Source organism: Agelaius tricolor, unplaced genomic scaffold (assembly GCF_023055355.1).
Source record: "Agelaius tricolor isolate 1412-34295 unplaced genomic scaffold, bAgeTri1.0.p SCAF_25, whole genome shotgun sequence".
Classification (NCBI taxonomy): Eukaryota; Metazoa; Chordata; class Aves; order Passeriformes; family Icteridae; genus Agelaius; species Agelaius tricolor.
In genome coordinates this window covers 2,509,991-2,524,374 of record NW_027269285.1, presented here as the reverse complement: position 1 = coordinate 2,524,374, position 14,384 = coordinate 2,509,991, and the positions used below count along the sequence as shown (strand labels likewise).

At 48.4% G+C, this 14,384-nt stretch overlaps 1 protein-coding gene across 1 annotated transcript in view; it reads left to right on the top strand.

Moving 5' to 3' along the window:
- Positions 1-1,638: 1,638 nt before the first annotated feature.
- MED13 (mediator complex subunit 13) overlaps positions 1,639-14,384 on the top strand; it is a 56,820-nt gene continuing 44,074 nt past the window's right edge. The window contains exons 1-2 of the mRNA XM_071448021.1: positions 1,639-3,699; positions 5,505-5,739. Coding sequence (XP_071304122.1) covers positions 3,634-3,699; positions 5,505-5,739 — 301 coding nt within the window. The 5' untranslated portion in view covers positions 1,639-3,633. The remainder of the gene's footprint in view (positions 3,700-5,504; positions 5,740-14,384) is intronic.

Genomic DNA, 14,384 nt, shown 5'->3' with positions numbered 1-14,384 from the left:
CCGTGTTTCGATGAGCACCGAGGGAATGAATCTCCTGCGTTTAAAAATACTCTGCTTCTATTTAGATGAAAAGAAGAATCTTGCTTGCCTACACTGGCATACAAAAATAGGCTCAGTGTGAGTAAATCTTCAAAGTTTCTCTTGGTGAATATATCTAGCCCCACTTCTTTTTTTTAACTTATCATATAAGTTTATTTATAGAGTGTCCTTCTTTCCTCCTACTCTATCAAGACATTTGCAGAAGGTTGTCGCTCGTCTTGTTCAGGAGTCCTGAAATAATTTGCAGGGCCTTTGAAACATCATCGTGTTGCATAGTTGTGATCAACGTGCTGCTGTTGCATGAACATATCATATTTTAATGTGAATGTCAGGTTAGCTGAGACATTCAGGGCTTTCTTTTACATTAGGTGCTTTACACTGGTTTGTATTTTCACTTGAACACTGCAGTAAAAATTCTGCATATAGTAATTTAAAATTTTCCGTTTTACATGCAAGGCATTGCCTAGAAAATTAATGTGTAATATGAGAGGATTAGTAAGATGCATACACTTTCCAAACATCTCTTAAAAATAGCTTTCACTGTCACTGTAGCATCTTAATTCTGAATAATCTCACAGTCCTTCTGCAAATCTGTGCACGTAGTAACAGAGAAGCCACCTACTTCATCCTCTTGAGCTGCACAATATGGATCTGGGCATGGAAAAAACTGGGCTTTGGAGTTGGGCTCTGCTTTGGCACAGAGGCTGTCTGTGGGACCAGGGAGGGCATTAATGCTTGCATTAAATATTAAAGTCAGCTTTCACAATTCGTGCCTATCTTTTCAAAAAGGCTCCGAGATCCTCACTCTGGAATTTGCTCCGTGGTGCAAAGCGCCGGCGCGGATCTCGGGCATGCTCTGCCAAGGGGTGGGAGCTGTGGCAGGGGAGCCAGGGCGAGTGTTCCCTGTGCTGGGGGACACTCTGTGCCCGGACTTTGGCCCGGGCTGACCGGGGCTGCCCTGGGCTGGGCACAGAATCCCAGGATTTCCACAGGGACCACTGAGTCCAGCCTCTATGGCCCACACCAGGATCAGCCCTGGAATGGACAGGAGCCCCGGCAGGGATAAGGGAAGGGTGAGCCCGCGTGTAAATATCGAAATGGGGCTGCCCAAAGACGCGCCAGGCTCTGCTGCGTGCTGCCAACCCCCAGGACATAGCACAACGGGCACCAACTGATGCCCAGGGAGCTCCACCTGAACGTGGAGAAGAACTTGTCCAAGGAGCGCTGGAGCCCGTTACCCAGAGAGCTTGCGGAGGCTCCCTCATGGCAATATCCCAGACACAATCCTGTGCTCCGGGCTGTCCCACAGCGCTCCGGGCCGTCCCACCGCGCTCCTTCCACCCCAACCCATCCCCACCATCGCGGGGCCCGCGGGCCCGGCCGGGAGCGGGACTCGAACCCGCGGTGCCACCTCCCGCCGCCGCCGGCCGCAGCCGCTAGATGGCGCCGCCCCAACGAGCAAGGCGGGGGCTCCGCAGCGCCCCGGACGCCCCTGGCGGCCGCGCGCCGCCGCCGCACCCGCCTTCCCCCAGCGGCGCCGGCGGCCATGGCGGTGCGAGCCCACGTGACGGCGCGGCGGCCAATGGGAGCGCGGCAGGGGGGCCCCGACCGCCGTCCCTGTGGCCGCCATTAAAGAAAAAGGGTCTCGGAATTACCCGGGAGCCGGATCCGCTCCCGCTCCGGCCATGGGGGACCCGCGCTGAGGCTCCCGCCGCCACAGGATGCCGCGGCCGGGCAGCCGCCGACAGAGGCACCGCTGAGGGGAGGCGACGCGCCGGCGGGGGCTTCGCGGCACCGACTCCGCCAGCGGCAGCAGCGGCGGCGGCCGCCGCGTCCCTGTGTGTCGGCGGCGCCGGGAATTGCGGGGCTCCGACCCCTTCGGGCTGAGCAGAGCCCGGGGCTCGGCCGCCGCCTCCCCGCCCTGCCCAGGAGCCTCGGGGAGGGGGCCCTCCGCCCACCGCCCCCGCGGGGACCCGCACCTGAGGAGAGCGAGCGGTCTCGGGGCTCCCCCGCCCCCCAGGGCACAGACCGCTCCGGCCGAAGACGATCGTTTTTTATATCCCCCCCCGCTCGCGCCTTTTTTTTTTTTTTTCTTCCCCTGTTTTGTTGGGGGTTTTTTGTTTTCTTTTTTTTTTTTTCCCCTTTATTTTTAAAGGACCGGCCTCGCAGCTGAGCTGGTCCCTCCCCGCCTCGCCGCCCCCCCGCGCCCCGGGCTCTGGCGGGGGTCGCGTCCCCCTGCCCGCGGTGAGGGCTCCGCGCTCCCCCGAAGAGACTTTGCGGGGTCCCCCGGCCCCCGAGGACAGCTGGGGAGGACCAGGCTCCCCGAAGACACTCTGCGATTTACCGCGTCCTCCTCCCCCGAAAAGGCTGGGGATCGGCCTCCCGGAGACTCCTCCATCCTTCCCCGAAGAGACTTCGAGGGTCACCCGCAATTTCCTCCTTCCACCCTTCTCCCCCTCCCTCCTTTCCCCACGGAAGGAATTTTTACCCAACGGAGGATATTTTGGTTTCGCCCTCGCTGCGAAGAGTATTTCGTTTTGGGGAGGGGGGGTTTCCACACGGGAATTTAATCCCCCGCTGGGCTGCTAAGGAGACTTTTGCGGCCTTTCTCTCTCAAGGAATACCTTCCCCCCTCCCCTGCCCCCGCAGATGTTTTTTTGGGGTACACCCCAGGAAATTTTTCTTGCTCTGCCTTTACGAATTCTTCAGACCGGCCTTGCTTCTGGCCCCTGAAGTTTGTTTTTATGATTTTACATTTTAATTTATTTGGAATATTTTTGGAGCAGGGGAGAAGAATCTGACCCCCCCACACCCTGTTGCCCTCGGACTCCGAAGAGACGAGCCTGGATTTTTCTCTCTCCCACGGCCAATCCTTCCCAGTCATTCCACAATTTGCCCCTTTCTCATCTGATGACTAAAGGAACAGGAGGAAGAGGAGGGGGGGTTCTGGATTAATTGCCCCCGCTGGATTATTTATTTTTTCCTGCTTCTCTTGCTTGGCATCTGAGAAGAGAGGAAGGAGGGATGTCAACTGATTTTTACCCCTAGCCCCCTGGATTAATTACCCCATTTTTATTCTCTTGTTGGATCAATTACCCCCTTCACCTTACCTCCTCTCCCTCCCCTCCTTATGCGAACGAGAAGACAAGAGGAACAGGGAGGATTTTGATCTTAATCTCCCGTCGTTGGATTACTTACCACCTCCCTCTTTCTGTTCTCCCCTTCCACGGCGGCTTTACACCCCCGATTGAGCTCCAGAAGACGAGAAAACATTCTGAGTTCCTCTTTAATTTTTTTTATTTTATTTTATTTTTTAAAAATATTTTTCCCCCCCCCTCTCCCACACCTCTCTGTCTCTCCTCGCGGGTTATTCCCCCTGCCACTATTTCGCGTGCGTGTGTCTGTAAATCCCTTATTTAATTGTATTATTATTTGTGCGTGTGCAGAGCCCCCCTCCCCCTTTCCCTCTCGCTGTCTGTCTCTCCCTCTCTCCCTCTCTCTCTCTCTCTCCCTCTCTCTCTCTCTCTCTCTGTCTGTCTCTTTCTTTCTTGTCGGAGGCTGTGGGATAATGGCGTGTGGGTTGTGGCTGTGAGGATGAGTTCCTGCTTCGTGCCGAACGGGGCCAGCCTGGAGGATTGCCATTCCAACCTCTTCTGCCTGGTGAGTGTCGGCCCCCGGCTCGCACACGCCCGGGGCCACCGAGGGAAGGGCCGGGAGCTCCGGGGGAGGGGGAAGGGGCAGTGGAAGCAAAGCAGCCATTTTTAGCAGAGCTTCTGCTGGATGAGCCCTCGGAGTAGGCCCTGCCTGGAGCAGCCAACTCTCCCATGCCCCTCTGGTTCCCCTCCATCGCTGTCTGTCTCGCCTCGCCCCTCCCTCCGCTTTCTTCCTGGATAGCAGCCTCCCTGGAACTCGCCTTTTCCTTCCCTTTCCGTGCCTTCCAACTTTTCCTCCTTTCTCCCCTATCCCTGCCTCTCAGCCTGCTGTTTCTCGCAGGGATTGGGAGCTGCTGCTGCTGCTGCTGCTCCCGGCCCCACATCTCGGGGAACTTTCTCTTTTCCCTCCTCACTCGTGACATCCCAGGCAAATCCTCCCCTTCTTCCTCGCTTTTAGACGGATCCCTTTCCCTGCTTGTTTTTATTCTGGAGGGTTGCTTTTGGTGATGCCCCTGCCTGTCTTGTGTTTTGATGTGCACCATTTTGTAGTCTTTTTTTAACCCAAATATCAAATGGTTCATGGTTGTTGAATTTCGGTAGCTCCAAGAGTAAATTCGATATAACTGGACTGTGATGCAATTTTTTGGTGTCTGTGCTGAGCTGTTTCATCAGCTTTTAATGCAAATGAGCTAATCTTAGCTGTCTGCCTGATATTTATGATCCTAGAGATTGTTACAACAATCCTGTGCCAATCTGTGGCACTCATATTTTTGGATGGAGGGGAATCTGGACGGCCTGACTGTGTCTGCAGCCTGCATCAGGCCTGCAGCTCCAGATTAATCGTGCAATTTTAAATCTGAAAGTCTTTCTGAAGTAGCAACTGTTGCAGACAACCTTTCATCTAAATTGCTCTCCTGCTGAAGGTGGGGAGGCTGCCATGTTAGGTTTAAATGTTGCAGTAATCTTTTGTGTGTTGTCATATTGGGAAGACAAAAAATAGTAACTTAGCAAATGCCAGCCTGCCTGGCTCTGCCTTCCCAAAGAGAACCCGGGGCAATGCCTCCCCTACCTGCCTTAAGGTGCCTGTGCTCGAGTGGAAAAACTGAGTGCTAAAACTTGGTGTTGTGGTGGAGATAATCCAGGAATTGTCTGCTTCCCGTTACACACAGTAGTAGCTCTTTCCCTGTGTAAAGTCAAATTAATTTTTGCCTAGGAAGGGGTTCAGTGGATCATCATCAACGTGGTTGCAGGTCTAACATATAATTGAATGATAAAACGAGGATTTAAATAATTGAAATGTGGTGTGAGGAATGAAAAGTATGATAGCTCTTGGTAAAATTGGTGAAGACGAGAGATTTCCTGGGGGAGAGACAGAATTTTTTTACCATGGAGAAACTTGTGAAATTTTCCCAAGTGGTAGATGGCTGGAAGAATGTGTGGTTTACTGTATCACCTATTTCCATGGAGTAATCTTGGATGGAAAAGGCAGTGTATGCATAAGTAAGCAAAAAGGAAAATGTTCTTTGCTAAGGCAAGTGTTTAGGAGATTGGACTGTGTCAGTCTGTGAATAATAGCATTACTCACTCGTCTTTCACTCTTTTACTTTAAATCAAATCTGCTTTTTCTCTGTGTACCCTTCAAGCTGCAGTGAAAACAAACAGCTCTTGCTTTACTGCAGTTATTAAACTGGGAGCAACCAGGGATCCTGAAGCACCCAGGACTAACCAACACACTTCCATTACACCCTGGGGGATCCCTTTGGTGCTTGCCGTGGATGTACCCGCAGTCTGAGAGCCCTTTTCTCCCTGCAGGCTGATCTGACTGGCATTAAATGGAAGCGTTACGTGTGGCAGGGCCCAACGTCTGCCCCCATCCTGTTCCCGGTGACGGAGGAGGATCCCATCCTGAGCAGCTTCAGCCGCTGCCTCAAGGCCGACGTGCTCAGCGTCTGGCGCCGCGACCAGAGGCCCGGGCGCAGGGAGCTCTGGATATTCTGGTGGGGGGACGACCCCAACTTTGCTGACCTGATCCATCATGATCTCTCAGGTAGGGGCTTGCTGGCACCTTCCTTTGGCCGCTGGAAGGATCTGTGCGTGCTCCGCTCGCTGGTGCTCGGGGCTGGTTTCTGACACCGGCACCAAGGTGGAGTGTTGTCTCCAGAAAAGATGAATTTGTTGCTGTAACCCTCTCCAAATTGCTGCAACCATCTGCTCTCCCCCTTGGACTGCTGGATTTTTGAGAAACAAGGGTTTTGCTCCCCACTTGTTCCCTTGAAAGGAACAAAACACAAGCCTATGAGTTTTGGCAGCTTCTTCATGAGAAAGCTGTGCTGAAAGCTGTGCCTGTGATTCACGAGTGATGTCTTAAACATGTTTTGATAAGATCCCTTTTGTTGGGCAATTAGAATTTTCAAATTCAAATAGTAAAGCTCATTTTATTATGTAATAAGAAGTGTAGAGATCTGGGCAGCTCTTGAGCCGTTTGGAGTTGTTTTGGTTGGAATTCACACCATCAGTGAGAAGCCCTCAGAAGGAGGCACCAGGAACTAACCAGCTGTTTCCATGTAAAATCTGGAAACTTTCAGTTTTTATGATTCCTCTCCCCCACTTTTCCTGGTGCCCTGAAGCTGCTTTCAAACCCAGCCTTTTGAAAGACTGATAATATTTGTATTTCTCAATAATGTTGTACTTCAAATTTGGCACCTTTCTTTGGAAATGTTTGCTTGTTGAGCTCAATTCCCCACGTAGATGGTTCCAGCTGCTTATCAGCAAGGTGACGAAGTTAGATATTTAAACTGGGTGAGTCTAAAGGTGAGACCCAACTAATTCGAGGGGGAAAAAAAAAACCCCAACAAACACATCACTCTAATTTCCTTTCAAATAATGTACAGTATTCAGATTACTGAAGTGTAAAATGAGACCAAGGTTTGGTGACCTGGTAACCAGAAATTGTTAATGCTGCCTGTGTTTGTGTGTGTGTGTGGATAAGCTGGAGAACAAACAGGAGTTTAAAGTGCCACTGAGGAAGTTGACTTGAAACAATTTAATAATGTGTGGAATTTTCATACAAAAATACCGTGATCTGAAAAACAATTGACGCACTGAAATGATGTTTATTTCTTTGAATAGTTGACTTCAAAGATTGGGCTGCTGCTCCTATTCCTGTCTGTCCTGCAACTACAAACTTTGCATTTTAAATGGCACTTACACTGGAGTTTGCTTGATATTTTAGTGCATTTAAGGCTTCCTTATGATGACCTATAAATAACCTCGGTTTTGACCTGCAGGGAACATCCTTTGTGTGGCTGAGATGTAACTTAGACCCAGTGCTGGGTGGTTTTGGCCTGGGCCTGCCCTGAGCCAAGAGCAGCACTTGTGTGGAAGGACCCGTGTGAGTTTTGTGTGCTCCTGGCTGTGGCATTGAATCGAGACAAACACATTTAGAGTGGGAAATCCAGTGAAATTTAAGCCATTTGGAAAGTGCCATTTTGTGCTGCCTAACCACCACAATCATTTGTTTGAGCAACTTTCTTTGCCACCTCTTGAATCTGTCTGCTGGTGATTTATCACAGAGGGACATCTGAAAGCAGCAGTGGTTTGGAGCTGCAGTTCCAGCTCAGCACCTTGTTTGTGCTTGTCCAGAATTCCCCTTTTGCACAGGTAGATAAGCAGGTATCATCCCAGGGACTTACCAGCTCTTAACCTCTCTCAGGGTATAAGGGAGAGATAGTGGAGGATTAGAGTCTCCCAGCCATGTCTTTGGGTATTTTCTTGGTTCAGGTCACCTGTGGGTGCCTGTGCTTCCCCAGAGCTGTTGCACACGTGCTCTGTGCAATGCTGCTGCTCCTGAGGCTGTCACCTGCAGCTGTGGCTGACACCCTGGGCTCTGCAGAGGTTTTGTCCTCCTAGAATGGAAAAGAGAATTTGTGTGTGTGAGGCTCTGGTGCCAGGGGTTGGTGCAGACCCTCCTCTGCACCACAGAGCAGCTGGCTCAGGGGTGCCCACAGCTGCACTTTTTCTCTTTGCTGTTACACAAAATCTTCACGTGGATCTCATAGAAGAGAGAATTATGGCTGAACCCAAACAATGTTATCTGACCTTTGTCGTAGCCTAATGGATTTTTTCATCGGTGGACAATTTCTCCTGGTAATTCACACTGCCTTGTTCTCCCAATGACTGCTTGTTACGTTTTCAATGGGAATGATAAATGACTTCTTAGCACAGCCTGGTTACCTGCAAAATTGATTGGAAATTGTTTGCTGCTGGAGGTTGAGGTGCTGCCTCATTTCGAAGTTTGCTGCTGGATAAGGTGAAGGATTGTCCTGCAGGATGGGGACAGGGAGGAATCTGGGAGCACTTTGTCCCTTAGTGCCTTTGGACAGATTTCTCCTGGAGAAGTGGCCCTTGAGAGAGCCCTGGTTAGAAATCTGCCATAGCCACGTTAATAACTCTTGATTCTGGCTCCCTTTGGTCTGGAGCTCTGCCTGTTCACGAGAGGTTGGTATTTTGTCAGTTTGTGACTTTTTTGGTGATGTGCAGTTTCAGTGAACAATGGCTGTTCAGTGACTGGAGCACATCTTGGTTATCAGCCCGGGGGGATTTGAGATATGTCAGCTTTCCAGAGCCCTTTTGTCCCCTTCCCAAGATGCCTTCAGCAGGGGATGTAGAGGTTGTGAATGTACATTTGTGCATATCAGATTGAAGAAATAAATGCTATCTCTGTGTTCAGCTGCACATCCTGGAAGTTCACTCTCTGCCCTGGAGTCACGTTTGAATCCTGCTCGTGGCTGTGTCAGAGTTCTCACTGCAAGCCTTGGATAAGTGTCTTGTTGATGGTCAGGGATTGTTGTTGCCTCGGGGCATGTCAAAAGGAGACTTGTTCAGAGATGCTGATTGATCAGGAATATTGACTTCACTCAATCATTTATTTTTTTCCCTTTCCCTAGGAACCTACTTACTGTACATACAGCCAAAAACCAGAGGTCTATTTCTATCCCAACGTAGCTAGAGGCAGACAGAAGTTAGTGAAATGTTATTTTAGCCTCTAACAACCTCAAAGGTTATGTTTTTGTTCTGACAGTGAGGCTTGATTATAGTAATTCTTGCAACTCAAACCCTAAAGTAGGACATCTCTTCCAATTTCAGCAGGCAATGGTCTCTCACAGCTCTGATCAGCAGTTATTTTATTAGAAAGGTTCTTTCTTATTTTCATGTGGCTACTTCTACTCTTGGATTATTTTCTTTTAAATTGGCAGTAGATGATTTTAAACCTGAGAACAGTGGGGTATGAATTATGTACAAGACATAGTCCCAAGGAAATGGTTACAATTTGATTAATGCTGGGGTAGGGGAATGCTGCTATATGGCTTTGACCTTCAAATTGCATCTTTTAAATGGTGAGCTGCAAGATGTATCTTTTTCATTCTGGTGTCTATTAAATTTGGTTAATTTACTTTAAAAATTAAAGAGTTGCCTGTCATATATCAAGATAATCAGTTTTTGTTTGCTGAACAATCTTGCTCATGCTTCTGTGAGGGGGAAATGTATAAAAATGATGCTGGCTGCAGGAGAGCTTGGGAGAATCCTGCTGTTTGTCTGTCTGGTAACAACAGTCATGGCAGCAAAGGCTGATGTGTGTTGTGTAGTTTTCAATGCATGTGCATTACAGATCCAATCCCTGTCCCCAAAAATTGGGTGAGGTTGTGCTGCTGTCAGCACTGAGTGTCTCATTCCTCCAGGACAATGGAAAGCAGAGGATGAGCCAGTGATCATCCAAGGGGCTGCAAACCCTGCCAGTTGCAAGGAGTTGGCAAAGGCAGCTTGGAAAAGAGCTCAGCCAGTGATGCCTTTTTAAAATAACAATTGCTCCCTAAGATCATTTAACTCCTACAAAAAATACCCCAAAAAAACCCCACAAAAAAGGGGAAGGAGGCTTTTTCAAGCATTGTGCACCTGCTGTGAGCACGGTGAGCTGCAGCCCCGTGGCTGGGCAGGATCTGTGTGTTCTGAGGCAGCAGGAGAGGCTTTCCAAGTGTTCTTGCTGCATTGATGCTTCAGCATTTCTTTAGTCCTCCATGTTAGAGATGTAGCCACTTAAGCAAAACTGCTGAGAAGCATTATGCAAAAATTACTGAAGCAGTTTGATCAAACTTGTGTGACTGGCTGGGAGCTCTAAGGTGACCAAGATTTAACTTCCCCCCCCATTTTTCCTTGACCACCATGCACGTGAAATGCCAGTGGATCAGGTGAAAAATGCTTTGTCACAGGCAGTGAGGGTTTGGCATGTTGGTGGTGTGTGCAATGTCATGTGCAAAACGACCTGGGTGCATCACAGCAGTGAAATATTTCACTCCCACTGCCACATCTACCTGAACATGGAGTTACTCATGTGGTGGGGGGTACTGGATCCTTTAGCTGGGAAGGTTTTCAGCTTTTCTTGTGGCTTTGTAGCCAAACTTAGACCCCACAAACGGAGAGGGAGAGCAGTTACCTTGTTATCTTTACAAAGTGCCGTGGCTACACTCTTACAGGAAGGCTCTGCTTTGGAATTGTCAGGGTTTAGAGAATATTCTGCTGGGTAGAGAGCATAAAACCCCTGTGTGTGACAGTGGTAAAGGCCAAGCAGCACAAGAACTGACGTGGAATGGTGCTGGATGTTCTCAGTGTGGGATTTGGACAGTTTGGGTGTCCAAATCTTCGGTTCAGGTTCTGTTCAGTGAGTGTAGGTAACAGACACCCCTCTAACAGCACCAAACCTCAGCTGTCTTACTCAGCTTCTTCTATTGCTGCTTTAAAATGCTGTTGTTTTCCTTTTTTTCCTGCAAAATCTGCTGCTTCTCACTTCTCCCTCAAAACAATATTTCAGTAGCTTTGCTGGGTAATTCTTGCTTAGGGTAGTTTAAAGTATTTTAATTCAGAAATCTGGAGTTTTAAATAGAAAACTTCTACTCCAAGTGTTTCTGTCATGTCATTACAATATTGTGTACAGCAGCAGTTTCACATTACTCTGTTTATTTGCTTCCCTTGGAATCTGAGGTTTATATAGGAAGTTTCATTGTAGAAATCAGGTTTGTGTCAGTGTTTTTATAACTGGCACAGTCACATAAAGGCAAAAAAGGAGCCTGTGAGGTGAGAAATGCTTCCAAAAGCAAAGTCTCACTCCTGATAGGAAAGAATGGATTTTTTCCCCCATTGTGTAATTGAAGAACTGGGGGGAATTGTACTCCAAAGTGGAGGCTTTGTTTCTTTGCATGGTTTATTTTAGAGTTCATTGAGCATCAGGGAGATATTTTAATAAACATTCAACCTGTGGAAGAACTGGTGTTTACTGGTGTCCTGTGTGTTGAAGGAGGGAAATTCATGTTCTTGAGTCTTGTCAAAAATGTCATTTTCTAGGCTGTACATTTATCTGCTGCAATATAGATTTATCTCCATGTATGTATTACTTCTTAGAAATCCTCGATTAATAACTTTAGCTAAATATCTGTGAATGACAATATGCTTTAAAAACCTGACATGAATTATATTTTAATATTTAAAGATACTCCTTATTCAGAATTCACTAAAAATTGCAAGAGTTTTATGTTTGGAGGGTGCTCCAAAGTTTTTCTTTACTTCTTTAAGAGCACCACGCAGACAGAAGGGCACAATCAGTAAAAATGAACTTTAGTAAAAATGAACTTTACTGGTTCAGGTGAGCTGTGGGAAGGATGGGAAGGAGAACATAAAAGTTCTGATGCCTCCAATAAAATTGGAAATATTGAGAAGGTGCTGACTGGAAAAGTTTGTTTATGTGTAGTATGCAAATGGCTTTTTCCTGGCCATTGTTTCCATGAATTCTTCATTCCCTAATCATTTTTAGCTTCATTTGAGGAAAACTCTGTCTAATGTGTGATATAAAGAGGGAGGCAGCAGTGGGATATGGGTATAGATTGTTTAATGGATTGACATAAAAATCAGTGTGCTGGGGAAGAGCTGAGAGAACTCATCAAAAATAAAATACTTGTAACCTGCAGGTTGCCAGAGCACTTCTGTGGATAACACTTGTCCAAAGTGAAATTGTGGCTTAGCACCTTTTGAAAAATGAGTCAGCAACTTCTTCTGGTTTATTAGAATTAGCAGATTGAAGATTTGAATTTATTGTTTAGGAAAGATTAGAGGACAAAAGTGCCTCTTCCTCTCCCCCTCCTTTAATGAATGGTTTGCTGTGTACAATTTTCTGTTGAGTGGGAGGGGTTTTCTCATGTCGAGAAACAACAATTTGAGTTAAGAAGAAAAATAGTTGGCAGATGTGAGCAGATGTCATGTTTGCTTCTCTCCACCACTAAAACAGGGGGAGGGGATGACTAAATAGACTTCAGAAAGTCAGAGAACACTTACTGCTGGCTTTTTGCATGAATTTGAATAATGTTCTGAAGGGAGGGTTTCTGGAGCTGACAGCTTCTTTTACCTTCCCTTTCTGGGGCAAGGTGCTCCTCACTCAGAGCAGGTGGTGAGCGAAAATTGGAGTTTGAATTGTGCTTTCCATCTCAAACCTTGCACTCTCTCCACACAACACACTCAGCTGAGAGCTCTGTGGTCCTGCACTAACCTGAGGGAGGAGAGCTTTCAGCAATTCCATCCTGGGCCAAGTCCTTGCATGGAAACTTGCTCACAACTTGGTGGTCCTGAGTGAAGCTTGATCCATCCTGCATGAAGCACCTGGCTGCAGAGAACGGACCCATCTCCTCTGTGTGACCATCCAGACACAAGATCTGTGTTATTTCAGTGTCCCTGCAGTTTCAGCTCCTTCTTGGCATGGCTACACCAGGCAGCACTGACAGAGCCAGAGGGGACAGTCTCAAGCTGCACCAAGGGAAATTTAGGTTGGATCTCAGGGAGAAGTTTTTTACAGAAAGGGTGATAAAGGTCTGGAGTGGCTGCCTGGGGAGGTGGTGCAGTCACCATCCCTGCATGGCTTTAAAACAAGCCTGGATGTGGCACTCAGTGAAGTGTTGAGGCTGGGTTGGACTCCATGGTCTTAAAGGTCTCTTCCAACCCAGTGATTTCCTGAATCCTGTGAAATCTGTAATATGCCAAAACAAAATCAGGCATAAAAACTGGAATTGGCTCCTTCCATTCCATCTTCTAGAAGCTCCTGGATGCAGTGGATGTGCTTGGAACGATTGCTTGATATGCCAGGAGCTGTGTACAAGCCCAAGTGTGTAACCTTTGAAATGGTGAGGAGTTTATTGTGCAGCTAAAGTCCAATGTGAGCCAGCTCAGGAGTTAATGTTTGCTCTGCTGAGCTGCTTTTGGTGCTGCTCCGGGCTGTGCCTGGGCATCCACAGGGCTGCAGCTGGGAGCAGCCCCTGCGCTTGGCACGGCCACTTCACACCCTTTGACTTTGGACTTTTGTTGCTTTTTTGTTACAAGAGCCCTGTGTGATGTTGCTTTAGTGAGTTACTGTGTTATCTTGTAGCTTTGCAGTTTTTAAAAACAAGTTTTTGCTCCACTCCAGGCTGGAGTGGGGTGGTGGGGTGGGAAACTTGTGGTGAGGTCTCTGCTTTGGGAAATGCTGCTCCTTGTTTTTCCTTGTCTTTCCCAGAAAATTATTTCATGGAATGATTCATCTGTAATGATGCACACCTCCTGTTTTATAAATGATGGGGCAGGTCTGTTTACTCTTATTCTGTCCCTCAGAGTTCCTGGGAGTAACTTTCTTTTACTCACAATACCGGCCTTGTGTGGGAATGTACTTTTCCCTGTGTGGAATATACCAAAATACAAACATGGTCACCATGTTCTGGCTCCAGTAGTATTGAAATTCCCTTCTCTGTCATCTCTGTCATAAATATTGTTTATTGTAATAATCTGTAAAGTTTTCTCCTAACTAAAACTCTGAGGTGTGTGGTTTTCTAGATGCTCTCTAATTTAAGGATATCAAGACTTTAGTCAATAATATTGCAACCTTTTAAGCTTGTGAGTGGTTTCCAGAGAAAGGTGAAGGGGCTTATTTCCAAGGGGGATTTAAATGCAAGGATTTGCCTGTGTTACTGAGGTTTTCTGACCATGGAGCAAAGCAGGGGAACCAAAATTCTCTGTGAGGGAGAGGGGAGCAGGCAGGACCCTGCTCAGAGCTGGGCTCAGGACCCTGCTCAGAGCTGAACATGAGCTGGGCTCAGGACCCTGCTCAGAGCTGAACATGAGCTGGGCTCAGGACCCTGCTCAGAGCTGTGCTCCTGAACCTGAGCTGGGCTCAGACCCTGCTCAGGGCTGAACCTGAGCTGGGCTCAGACCCTGCTCAGAGCTGAACCTGAGCTGGGCTCAGGACCCTGCTCAGAGCTGGGCTCCTGAACCTGGGCTCAGGACCCTGCTCAGAGCTGTGCTCCTGAACCTGAGCTGGGCTCAGACCCTGCTCAGGGCTGGGCTCCTGAACCTGAGCTGGGCTCAGGACCCTGCTCAGGGCTGTGCTCCTGAACCTGAGCTGGGCTCAGGACCTTGCTCAGAGCTGGGCTCCTGAACCTGAGCTGGGCTCAGGACCCTGCTCAGGCTGTGCTCCTGAACCTGAGCTGGGCTCAGACCCTGCTCAGAGCTGTGCTCCTGAACCTGAGCTGGGCTCAGGACCCTGCTCAGAGCTGGGCTCAGGACCCTGCTCAGGCTGTGCTCCTGAACCTGAGCTGGGCTCAGACCCTGCTCAGAGCTGTGCTCCTG